At 35.3% G+C, this 13,854-nt stretch overlaps 2 protein-coding genes across 2 annotated transcripts in view; both read left to right on the top strand.

The window, feature by feature from the left end:
* The window catches only part of LOC118205238 (uncharacterized), a gene marked incomplete at its 5' end in the record, with an annotated part of 146,283 nt that overhangs the window by 8,457 nt on the left and 123,972 nt on the right, over nucleotides 1–13,854 (top strand). The window lies entirely within an intron of this gene.
* LOC146996030 (uncharacterized) lies at nucleotides 1,626–2,583 on the top strand (the record flags this gene model as incomplete). Its single annotated transcript, XM_085822720.1, has 1 exon — nucleotides 1,626–2,583. A coding segment is annotated over one exon (879 nt), but the record flags the coding sequence as incomplete, so codon positions are not given.

The following is a 13,854-nucleotide window of genomic DNA, read 5'->3' as shown; positions in this document are numbered from 1 at the left end:
AACGTACAAGGACATTCCATTTATCATTTGCTGTAATTGGAACCTTGCTGCAGTTTCAAATCCCAACACATATGATTTGTTTTGCTTTGTTTTGCTTTATACGGGCTCAGCCCTTCCGCCTGATTTGTTGAACCTTATGAAGAAAAGCGGGCGAATCCCTTCCAACAACAAACGACACGAGCCAGCGAGTGGGCCGTGTCCAAGTAAAACTAAAATTAATTTAGCAGCTTAACAATAAATAAATAAATAAATAAATAAATAGAATAAAATATAAAAACTAGCAGAAAAAAAAACACATTTAAAAAATGTCTCGAAAAGCCAAGCCTGGGAACTGAGTAACATAAAAATTAGGATAATGCAAAAATAACGAAATTATAAAAACGACCGTGAGAACTCTTCTCTACGAATCTCAAGACATAACAGAATATAAATAATAAAATCAAAGAAAATTGGGTTAGTAAAGTAAAGAGAATAACACGGCACATAAAAACACATTACCCGAGGAAATATTATGTACTAAGACATATGTATGTAATAATTCCTCGGGTATCCGACGAAAATTCTGAAAAGCTTTCAGTTTTACGAATTCCTATTAATCTGTAATTTTGAGAACAGCTCTCTATAATGAAACACAAAAAATCCTGAAAGATACATACAGCAGAACGCGTAGCTCATTTAGTTTTACATAAGAACACTTTCAATAAAACGAATATTCGAATTCAATGATATTTATTTAGTTTCGTTGTATTTTCATTCGTTGCGAACGCCGTATTTTCTAAGTCACTGTCCTACTCATGTCATTATTAGTAATAAAAAAATTCATTTTTTTCGGACGACTGTAATACGACATCAGAAGCACTTTGTATTTCTTCCTTTACAAAACACAAATAATCTACGATATCTAAAGGTGCCGTAAAAACTTAGCAAGGACATCCCATATTGTTTGTTTTTGCCAAGAATCTAAAAACGATTAGTAGCTTCGATAAATTCTTTGTTTCATATGATGAATCAATGATCTGAAATTATTTTCAAGTTTAGTAAAGAGATACATATTTTTAATACCAATTATACGTCCTCTTTTATCTATTCATAAAATCATAACTAATTAACTTTAGAAACTCCGAAGGTTAACACGTAGATCAGATGCATTCGATACATTATGTGTTTAAGTAACTGAAGACGTAGACAACACAATTTCATATGTATTTTTTAATCATCTAATCCTGTATCACCAGGGTCCTCATTAAGAGAAAGTTTTACATACCTCGGATAATATTTACAGACGCTTTACGGATTGGAGCGAGAGTACTTATATCGAATATGTAATAATTATTGCAGCCTTTTAAACGCAGAGTAATATTTTAAAATTAAGACAGTTTCCTCTTAAACGCGGTACGAATTCTCTGCTATACTCAAAAGAGTGGTTTGCTTGGCCAAACATAAAAATTTTAAGGTACGAAACTTCTCAATTTTCTTTGATGTATGAAGCAAATATTAGCTTCTAAAAGTGTACTGAATTTTGATAATGTTCTGAAGAATCACTAAAAAGTGTAGAATCTTGTCTTCTTCTATTTAGTTGTAATATATTGTAACCGAAATACCGAGTGTTTATTTAAATCATAACATTTCTAATTTCTCAAGGTTATGGAGGTAGAGGATACGGTGGTGGATACGGAGGTCGTGGAGCTGGAGCTGGTGCCGCATCTGCTGCTGCTGCAGGAGCTGGTGCAGGACAACAAGGACTAGACCAAGGAGCTTCTGCCGCTGCCGCCGCCGCTGCTGCTGCCGCCGCTGCTGCCCAAGGTTATGGAGGTAGAGGTGGTTACGGACAAGGTGCTGGTGCTGCGGGCGCTGCTGCTGCTGGAGCAGGAGCTGGTGCGGGACAACAAGATCAAGACCAAGGTGCTGCTGCTGCCGCTGCTGCTGCAGCTGCCGCCGCCGCGGCTGCACAAGGTTATGGAGGCAGAGGTGGATACGGATCTGGTGCTGGTGCTGCAGGTGCTGCTGCTGCTGGTGCAGGAGCTGGTGCAGGAGAACAAGGACGAGGCTATGAGTTCCTTGCCGATGCCGCTGCTTTAGCGTCTGCTGCTGCTTCTGCTTTCGGTGCCGGAGGTTACGATCGCAGAGGACCTGCAGCTGCTTCCAGCGCTGCTGCCGCGGCTTCGGCTGCTAGTAGTTCTTCTGTGAGTTCAACAGTTTATTCCACTATATCACGATTGTCATCATCTTCGTCTTCGTCTAGAGTTTCTTCTGCTGCTTCTGCTCTCGCATCGGGTGGTTATTTCAATGCTAACGCATTGTCTTCAGTTATTTCTAGTTTGGCGTCCCAAGTTCGCTCCACATCTGCAGATCTCTCTGGGTGTGAAGTTCTCGTGCAAGTGCTCTTAGAAATTTTATCTGCCCTTGTTCACATACTAAATTCTTCAAATATTGGTCAAGTTGATTTGAGTTCTGTTAGTTCTGCTTCTAATCTTGTTTCTAACTCACTTTATGGTTTAGCTTAAAGATAATTTTTAAGCATTTGTTTATCTAATTAATGTATAATTTTTCTTGGAAAATAAATTTCTGTCTTGCAAAGGTTAATAGTGTGTCTTTATTTTTATGTGAGTGTTCTTAATCTTTCTTATTTTTAAACATTATGCAAATGTTAACCACATAGAATTGCAATTCGTAATGGTATTATTCATTGCTAGTAAGAAATAAGCTTATGCTCTTTGATTAGTTTGTGTATGTGCCAAATTCTATACAATGATAATTTTAATTATTGACTGAGGACACAGAATATTGGGGAACGCTGGATTAGCATAAAGAAGGTGACCAGTGCATCCGCTTTTCTTTAGTACACTTTTTATATTCCATTCAAAATATTAACTGTATATATCGCGCAATTGTAGTTATGATTAGATCAATTTTCATTTCTTTCGTTTTTTTCCTTTCTTTCTTTTTTGTTTTGTTTTGTTTTTGCCGTGAGGGGGAACATTAGCAATTTATCCAGAAATTTTTAATTCTTACTTACACTAAACTTTATGTGATGTTTAGATAGAGTTTGTTTTTACGTACACTGCACATAAAAGAAAAAAAATGACATTTTTATATCCCCCGTGCTACCGGACCGATTGACGAAATTCAAATTGCGCTCTTCATGTCTCAATAGCGCGACTAAGAATATATATATATATATATATAACATTGCTGTAACTTAATGAGACTTAACTTAATTGGAAAAAAATGGGACTTTTCTGAACTAATATACCATTTTTATACATATTTTGATTCTACGATCCAAATTTTGCGAAAATTCTAAATTTTGTAAAATATGGTGCGAAATTTACGTAGAAATTCAAAAATTTATCTTTGCGCAATTTTTTCAGTTTGTGCCAGGAATAATTCACTTGGAGAACTTCTTAATATACTGTAATCTATTTTCCTTTTCCTTCCATTGTGCAGGAGCGAAAAAAAGTTACATCGTTTCTACGATTTCACATTGTGGATGAGCGAGAAAAAGTCAAAACGTTCTTATTTTCAAATAATTTTAACAAAGTGCCTTAACCACATTTTCTGTTACTATCGTACTCACCAACTATCCCAAATTTCGAAACTCGGCAATATAATAAATTCAGGTACTTCTTCGGCAATTTTGAATAACAAATTCTGGTACTATTCGGTTTTGAGGGCAGTAAAAAATCGCCAAACTATTGTCGATGCCAATGCTGCCAAAAATAATTGCGGCAACCCTAACACAAGAAAGGAAGTATAATAGTAAATAACTATTTAAGATTGATGTTTTAATTTAGATAAAAAGTTACTTTCATATAGTACTTTATTATTATTATTATTTATATAAAAAAGGCTAAAATAACTGAATGGAAACATAATAGTAAATAACTATTTCTGATTTTTATTTTAATTTAGATGAGACGTTAATTTCATATAATACAATTTTGTATTACTTTATGAAAAAAATCTGATATGTACACCACATGACTTCCTTGTACGGAATATTAAATTATACGCATTTTTCCTTGCATTTCATTTAGACTTATTGGATTGAATTAAATCTTCTTCGCCGACAGCGCATGAACCACAATAGAATAAACGCATTCTTTAAAATTCACTCTAGTATTTGTTTACCATAGCGACACTCTGGCGCTAGATTCACTTAACAGTATTATACACTGCTGAAAACAATTAAAAGATATTGCGGTTTTAGGTGGATCTTATGGCTGGGAAACTTTTTAGCTGATTGATACATGGTCGACAGACGTAGTAGGTTATATGAGAATAAATTACACATGTTTGGCAGAAAAAAATGCATTTTATTGCGCATTTGTGTACAAAAGGAAAAAAACACAATTTGTGCATATGAAAAAAAAAAAGAATAAGAAAAGGTGTTTTCTTCAAAGGAAATCATTTTCAGTAGGGGGTATGGTTTCCACGGACGGCCAGCAACGTTGAACACCTTTGAGTCATGGAGTCAATGAGGCTATTAATCACAAGTTGGGGTATTCTGTCCCACTCTTCCAGAAGAGCTCTTTCCAGTTCTTGGAGAGTTTGTGAGGGTTGTTGGCGGCCAGCAACTCATCTTCCTAGAGCGTCCCAAATGTGCTCTATTGGATTCATGTCTGGAGAACAGACATTCTCTGGCCATTCCATTCGTACGATTCCTTCCTCGAAAAGGAAATCCTCCACCAGGTTAGCACGATGTGGCCTGCAGTTATCATCCATTAAAATGAAGTCATCTCCGATTGCTGCAGCGTATGGGACTACAATAGGTCTGAGGATCTCATCCCTATATCGGCGACCAGTCAGAGGTCCATCTCGAATGATGTAGAGGTCTGTGCGCCCGTCAATGGAGATGCCACCATACACCAATACTCGCCCACAGCCAAATCTGACACTTTCGTGCACGAACGCAGGATTATTCCTACTGCCACGGTCTCTCCAGATGAAAATACGCCTATTATCAGGATGAACAGAAAAACGGGACTCGTCAGAAAAAAGAACATTGCTCCATTCATTTCTCCTCCAGTTCACATGGTCTGTTGCCCACTCCCTGCGGTCGCGACGATGCCTTGATGTTATTCTAACACATACCATCGGTCGGCGAGCATACAGACCTACACCTTTGAACCGGTTTCGGACAGTCTGAGTTGAAACCGTGGTGCCAGTAGCCGAGCGCAGGTGTTGTTGGAGAAGATTAGCATTCATATTTCGGTGTCTCCGAGCCATTAACAGTAAATAACAATCTTCATTGGCCCTTGTTGCCCGTCTACGACCTTGCCCTGGTCTTCGGCCTGCACTTCCAGTTTCCAAAAAACGGTTTCAGATCCTGGAAATCACACTTTGTGACACTCCAATGGCTTGCGCTACTTCGGCTTGACTTTGGCCCCCTTCTAAACTACCAACAACTCTATAAGCTTCTGAATCGGTCAAAAGACTTCGCTGAGACATCGTACTCATCGAAACAAAGCAGTCACTGAAAGCCGATCATCCTTGTCTTCATTGTCTTTTATTCAGTTGAAAGTCAAATTTCATTCGCTGCCACTGACGTTTTAGACGTCGAACTCAAAATTAGCATACTCCACAGTTTGAAAACCAGAAAAATTTGCCTTTGTGATTCTCTTCTTCCATTTTCGGAAAAAAAAAATCCGCTTAGATCTTTATTTTATATAAAACTTACAATATCCTTTAATTGTTTTGAGCAGTGTATTTCGTTCATATTATAACTCATAATGCACAAAATGTATGTCATTTAAAGAATAGAAATATCTAATCGTTGCCACATGTTCTATTCAAATGCTATAATAAATCTAGAATGATGTATAAGGGAAATTAAGCAAACAAAACAAAAAAGAACCAGTTTTTCACAGACGATTGAGTATTTCTCATACAATTAATTCAGCTCTCACTTCGCGAGAAGGCAAAAATACATAAAAACTCAAAATATATGTATCAAAAATTACGAAGTAAATCTTAAACACTCATTTCCTCGAAAAAATTCCAGAAAGGATTAAGCATGACTTAATTGGCAATAATAAAAGGAGGTGTTATCTTTGTTGTTGCGAAGCAAAATTTCTCTAGATTGGAAACAAATCCACTAGTCTGCTGTTTCAAATGTAAACAAGCAATGGCCGCCGTAAAAAAAAAGGTTAACCAACTTTAAAATTGTTGATAATTCTAAAAATATTGCATACAGATTTACTAAAGGCATAAAAACCTTAACCGGAAGATAAAAACAACATAATACAATCATTTTTAAAGCAAAAAATGTACAATTTACAAACATATAAGAGTAAAGAAACTGAGATCACTGACCCGGGGAACAGAGTGGATATATATATAAATATATTTATATACGTTTGGCGAACCGGATTACAACCAAAATACAAGGTGCACATCTACATGTTATAGCAGTCCTATATAAAAAATTTCAACGTTCTGAGGCTACTCCTTTTTGAGTTATGCGAGATACATACGTACGTACGTACATACGTTCGTACAGAAGCCACGAAAAATTCTCTTCAGAATTAATTTTAAAGCAGTTTTGTAATTTTTTCGACGAAACGAGTCTTTTATTCTGTTCTTACGTACAGATATCACGCGAAAACATCGTTAAATTGCATTCGATAGCGGTCAAAATGGATATGTTCGTTGAAATATGCTGCCTGAAAATTTTCGCCATTACAATATTTCTTTTTTACTTCGTACAAGGAAGTAAAAAAGCTAAATATACTTGCAATTAAACGGGTGGCATAAAATGTTTTATGTCTTCCAACATAGCAGAAAAAATTTCAGTTTTCTTGTGCAAACGTCTGTATATAAACTCGGACAAGTAATAATCAAAATGCTGTCGAGCAGTGCCCCGATGGCGGTTATTACCCCATTTAGCACTGCCCCACAGCCGTTGTACTGTTTGTGTATGACACCCACTTTCCGGGTCCACAAAATTTTAGTTTTGTTTGACAGTAAAGTGTTCAAAACCGGTGTCATTTCTAAAATGCATAATTCTATTTGGGAGAGCTTTCGATTTCTATATTCGATTCAAATCACTACTACAATTTGTCTAATGACTTTTATTTACACACATCTTTTATATTACAATATATACATAATTCGAGATTAATTTCAAATCAAAAGATGGGGATTATTCCCCCTTCGTATCAATTCTATCGAGAGAATAGCGAGTGAGCGACCTCTCTCTTCCAAGTTTGTTTTTCGACTCCTCGTTGCCACTGGCAGAAGAGAAACTTTCGCTCATTTCGCGTTCGAGTTGTAACATTTCTCCCACCTTTTGATTTTTGACAAAGTATGAAAAAATAAAAACAATTGTGAAATGAAAATTGAAATTACCAAAATCAACAATTTTATCTAGGCGTAACAAATATCTTGAATATTTTAAACTTACTTAATATTCTGCAAACTTACATTCTTTAAACAACAGGCAAAAAATTGTTTTCTGAAAAATACTAGCAAAGAGATTAATTCACTAAACTGGAAAATCAAATTGTATACAAATTTTAAATTCAAAGAAAGAAATAAGGCAAACAAATAATAGTGGTACTGAAAACAAAATTAAACTAATTAAAGTTCTTTGGTTTCACAATTTTTCTGCCATATCTACTAAACTGAATGTTTTTATCAGACTTTTCGAATTCAAAGTCTTCGGTATCAATTACTAAATCATTCATCTTACCAGTATTTCTTGAAGATGTGGATAATTCAGTAGTTTTAATCTCGAAGATAGATTCTTTATTGTCTATCTCCATTGGAAATACTCTTTGAACTGGTCTTAACAGTTCACCATTAGATGTTTTTACTTTCACCACTCTGATGTTTTCTTTTCCTGGGTATGTTTCGATCACACGACCCATAGGCCAGTCTGTTCTTTTCCTTTTATCGTCCTCTACAAACACAAAATCACCTTTCTTGATAGTTCGCGAAGGTACAGAAAGAGGCGCAGCCCCCCATCCACCTAATCGATTTGATTTTATAACTTTTCCAGGGGGGCGCCAAGTTAAAAACCACATAATAAAATACGCCCATTAGGATATAACCTAATGGACCTTAACGGGAAAATAATAATTAAAATAAATAGAATCAATGGTTAGAAACTAACTAAACAAAAGGACAAAACACAAGACACAGACCATGCTCTATCATAAAAACACTAAACACATGTTAAATCAAAATTCCGACATTAACACGATTATTATTAATAAAATTCATTAATTCCCTAGCAAATTCAAATTCAGTTTTTTTTCCAGTAAATGTATTAATATGTCCAAACTTTTTTCTTATATCATAAGTTAAATCACATTTATTTACAAAATGTATAACTGAACCCGTAACTCTACAATTATAACATAACTCATTTTCTTGTAGACCGAATCTCTTTAGGTACTCCGGGAAGCGTCCATGTCCTTAAGATCCAGGCAGCATGAAATACATTTATTATAAGTAGGGATCAAATTATAACTGTGATCCTTTTTTCTATCAGGCTCATTCCAAACCTTTTTCCACATATCAATATAAAATTGTTTTATTTTATTTACAAGAATTCTTCTGGATGGTTGGACAATGGAACACTCCCCGGATTCGCCCAAAACTGCCTCCTTGACCAACACATCGGCACTTTCGTTACCCAAAATCCCAACGTGGGACTTAACCCATTTAAATTTCACAACATGAATTTTGGTGATTTCTTCATAGAGACATTTAATATCAACAATTAATGAGTTTTTACATTCGTAATTTTTAAGGCCTGGAGACCAGACAGACAATCACTATAAATTGATATTTTATAATGGATATATAAGTTATCCTTTATCCATCTCAAAGCATTAAAAATAGCTGTCAATTCTGCCTGGAACACTGAATTAAAATTTTTCAATTTAATTTTATCATTGTAAATTTCAATACCATAGTAATATACAACATAAGAAAAACTTATCTTACCATCGATTCCAGAACCATCTGTAAAAATGCCAATTTCCCCAAACTCAACAAAATGAAATTCATAATCAATAATAACTCTTTTAGCAGGGTGTATACAATAAGGATCAAAGTTATAAAAAGCAGTACAACAAGCAAAAAATTCCTCATAATGAATAAAATCAATCTTATTAGTAGATAATAAAAATTTACCGTAATAATACCTATAAAATATAGAAAGAGGCGGTGTGCCGGCCAAGATGCAGAGAATTTCGGATGGAGTAGTGGAGTAGTTTTGAAACACCTAGTCAGTGACAGAAAGCCAGGGCCGCTGAATTGTTAAAACTTATTCCTTATTCTTTGGAGTTCCGCCGCCCTAGAGCCCCAACTACCTATTCCATACATTATTATAGGTATGATAACAGCATTATAAATCATTCTGAGTATATTTCTTTTAGTAATCAATATTTGTTTTGGATAATGTCTTTTATAAAATAATAAAATGGTATCAGATTTCTTCTGAATTTCTTAAAATAAAGTTCAAAATTCAATTTATCATCCATAATTACACCTAAATATTTCATGTGATCTACTCTTTTCCACAAGGTACCATAAAATCTTAGCCTGGGTGGTCTAGTATTTTTGCCGGTCTTAGGGAAAAACATATATAAAATCTTTCGCAAATTAAAAATCAACTTCTCATCCTCGGCCCAGTTCTTTAGAATATCACTCACCAGTTGAAAACGCTGTTCTAATTTTTCTAAAGATACATCATATATTACATATAAAATATCGTCTGCATAGCTGATCACATTTACGTATTCAGGAAGAGAAATATTTAATAACTTAAAAATAACGGCATAAATCGGTGGAATCTTCTGACTCGTATGTTAATGGTCTGGAGTTGATATTTGCTTCTGCATCACATAGGATAGCTAACATTTCTTCATATGAAAGTAATGCTTTTCCCAGGACTCTTCTCAATAATTTCTTGATCATTTGAACCAGTCTCTCCCACCAGCCGCCCCACCATGCTGCGGTTGGTGGATTTAACTTCCACTGAATTTTCATTTTCGAAGTACTTCTGATAATTTGGTTCCAGTCAACAGATCGGAGCAAATTCCTTGCCCCTACAAAATTTGTGCCGTTATCGCTGTATACTACTCTAAGCCGTCCTCTTTATGCTATGAATCTTCTAAATCCGAGAAAAAAATGGATTAGTCGATAAGCTTTCAATTAATACTAAATGAACCGCACGATAAACTCCACAAGTAAAAAGCAAGATCCAAGCTTTTCTATTTTCTTTTAAATAAAGTGGTCCTGCTACATCAACACCTGTCACCTCAAATGCATAAGCATCTCTGAATCGATCTTCTGGGAGAGGACAAGGCAATGTATCAAGAGCTTTCGCCGAGTGTCTCTTGCACCGAACGCACTTCGATATGACTCCTTGTACTGTTTTTCTTCCTTTTATTATCCAAAATTTTTGACGAATATTGGTTAAAAGAACTTGAGTACCAGCATGTAAAAGTTGTAAATGGTAGTCTTGTATCATTCTTTCTACTAATTCATGTTTGGATGGAAGTACAATGGAGCACCGGAAGTTTTCATCATCATGTCTTCTCAAAATCTTCGTTTTCAATCTTATAATCCCTTCTTCATCTCTGAACGTAAAATGTCCCTTCAACTGTTCTTCACTAGAGAATACTTCTTGTTGAACGATCTTCACTAATTTCTTCTCAGCAATGTCAAATTCTTCAACACTCAGGGTTTTGCCATAATTTCTTCCTCCATGTCTACAATTATTTATGAACTTTAGAATCCAAGAAATCATTCTCACAATTTTAAAGTAACTTGAAAAGTAAATCAGATACCATTCTTCAGCGGTGATATTAGCCAAAGTCGAAATAATGTTCTTTCGCTTTCCTTTCATAATTTTTTCTTCGTTAGTAATCACTTCACTAATTGGCCACTCTTCATCGTTCTTCATAAGCCATTCTGGCCCTTGCTACCAGCGAGATTTCACAAAACTCTTAATCGAACACCCTCGTGATGGTATATCTGCTGGATTCGAATTTATAGAATGTGATGCCATTCAGATTCCGATGACAATTTTCGTATCTCTTTTACTCTATTTGCGACAAATGGCGCCCAATGGTCATCTCTTTGGATCCAAGAAAGAGCAATACTCGAATCTGTCCAATAGTTCCTTGGAACGTTGTCTAATTTGAGTGTTTGTAAAGTAAGAGCTGCGAGTCTGACTCCTATACAGCAGGATAATAAATCTAGACGATTTATGGTCATTTTTCTTAATGGACTCACTCTACTTTTAGCTAGAAGAAAATACACCGATACATTTTCACTTGTTTCTTTTCTTAAATAAATCGCACATCCATAGGCTTGTTTACTTGCGTCATAGAACGTATGAAGACTAAGACTTTCATTTCCATTTATATCTAAAGCCCTTGGAATTCTAACACTGGATAAAATTGACAAATCATCAATCCACGAATAGAACTCTTTTCCTAAGTCTTCGGGTATATTTGTATCCCAACCAATTTTTAACAACCATGTCTTTTGTATGAGTAGTTTAGGTGTTAGCGTATAGGGCAGAGAAAACCCATGGGGTCGAAAATGCAATGTACCGCAGACAATATATTTCTTCTAGTAAGATTCACTGGTTTGTAGGTATCAGTCTTCACCTCACAGAAAAGGCTATCATCTTCCTTATCCCACAAAATTCCCAATACAGGAGTAGGTTCTATACTGCCTTCAGATTTCAAAAGAGAAGTGTGCTCCCACCCTCTTAGATCGATTGACGCAGATTCTAATATTTGTTTCGATTCCTCGATGAATCGCGTAAGTGTCTCTTCATCAGGAACAGATGTAATGCAATTATCTACGTAGAATGATTCTTTTAAATTTTCCGCTGTTTCAGGATATTTAGACGAATTTAGATCAATGTGATGGCTTAATACAGTAGCCAATAAAAAGGGACTGCAATTCAATCCAAAAAAACGCGTTTATGTCTAAAAACTCTAAGTTCCTTATTGTCAAAGTCTTTCCACCATAAAAATCGTAAGAAATCTCGATCACTCTTATTCACTGACATTTGCAAAATCGCCTTTCTTATGTCTGAAATAACTCCTATTCTATTCTTGCGAAATCTTAAAATTATAGGAATAATTTGTTCCAGCAAATTTGGACCGTTTTCTAGGCAATCATTAAGTGAGCGCGAATTTTTGTCTTTACAGGAAGCATCAAATACCGGTCGCAATTTCGTGGTCGAAGTTTCTTTGAATACCACTTTACGTGGTAAATAGTGACACTGATTATTCATTTCGTGTTCAGGGACTTCTTCTATAATTCTTTCCTTTAACCAATCTGTGAAAACATTTTCGTAATCCTCGAATTTGCCCTTTTGTATCAACCGGTGTGTCGTACTGTTTAAACGCTGTCTAGCAATACCGAAATTTTGACTTAAACAGTCCTTTTCTCTTACCCAAGGCAACTGAACCTCATATCTTCCCTCTTTAAAGGTAACAGTTTCGTTAAAATGATTTAATGCGGCAATTTCCATTTCCTTTCTACATTTTGTTTCAACAGGATCTCGAATTCCCAATAAATGTAATTTCCACAAATTTTCAATCTTCGATGTGTGAATTAATAAAGAAGTCACTGCGACGGCATTAGTTACATTTTCCTTATCTTCAATACGATCAAATTGTTTTCCCATTAAAATCCAACGCATTTTAGTTTCCATTGTAACTAATGTTGAGTTCAAACGTTCAATTTTGTCTTTTACTAATTTCCAATAATTGTCAGCTCCAATGAGTAAAGATACGTTGTTGTTATCTAAAGATTCGTGATCAACATCCGCTAAAATTATTCCCCTATCTTTCAACAACTCCCGAATATTTTCCGGAGGATAGTCTAGCTCAGCACTCGATATTTCATCAGTCTCTAAAACCTGAATAATTAATTCCTGGTTATCGAAAATGTTTTACATTTTTACTTCTAGTCGCGCACAGTTCTGTTTGGTAGGTACTTGATATCCGAAATTATGAATCATTATTTCTTCCCTTCCCACGACTTTTAATCCCAGTTGTTTAGACAGACGTTTCTGAATATACGAGCGTTGACTAGCGCTGTCAAATAAAGAACGAACTAATTTATTGCGTGACCTACATTTAAGTTCGACTGTAGCCGTCTGTAAAAATATTTTATTCCTACCAATGCTAATGTGTTTGCACGCTGAATTTTCTACACCTTTTGTTTGCGATGCTTCGGGTTTTTTCTCATTTTTGTAACAAATGGTTGCATTATGTTTTTCTGTGGCAGTATACACGAGACGTTTTCTCAGAACAATCGGAAAATTGATGAGCTTGAGCCAGACAAACATAACATCCAGCTTGTAATTTCAGAACATTTCGTTTTTCATTTACACTCATATTACACTTTTCACTATTATGTGTGTTATTTTTGCAAAAAATACAGTTTTCTTCTTGTACGGGAGCTAATAATTCTGCCGCCGACGAGGGGTTAACTTTAGAGTTAAACTTATTGTTTATGTATTTATAATTACTTTTGTGCTTGTCGAAGTGTTTATTCTTTCCGTTCAATGGAACGAATTTCGGTTCCGGTTTGTTAACTGCGTATGTTTGTTCGCGGCATTCAATTTCGTTTTTCAAAAAAGCAATTAAACCTGTAACATCAGATTCCTCTTTTGGATCACGCTTTCGATGATATTCGAGAATCAAATCATGAGGCAATAATTTCAATAATATCGGATTTAACAAGTGTCTGTACGAACCTGAAGTTACTCCTAAATTACTTAAGATTCGAACGTTTATTTCACAATCGTCGTGTAATCTTCTTAGTGCATTTAAGTTAGAAGAATTTTTAACTAGTTCTATGTCTAAA

The sequence above is a fragment of the Stegodyphus dumicola genome, chromosome 8, assembly GCF_044657685.1.
Source record: "Stegodyphus dumicola isolate Sdum_Otavi_A_Nest chromosome 8, ASM4465768v1".
NCBI classification, from domain to species: domain Eukaryota; kingdom Metazoa; phylum Arthropoda; class Arachnida; order Araneae; family Eresidae; genus Stegodyphus; species Stegodyphus dumicola.
The sequence above is the reverse complement of the archived record's forward strand: the minus strand, read 5'-3'. Positions and strand labels throughout refer to the sequence as shown.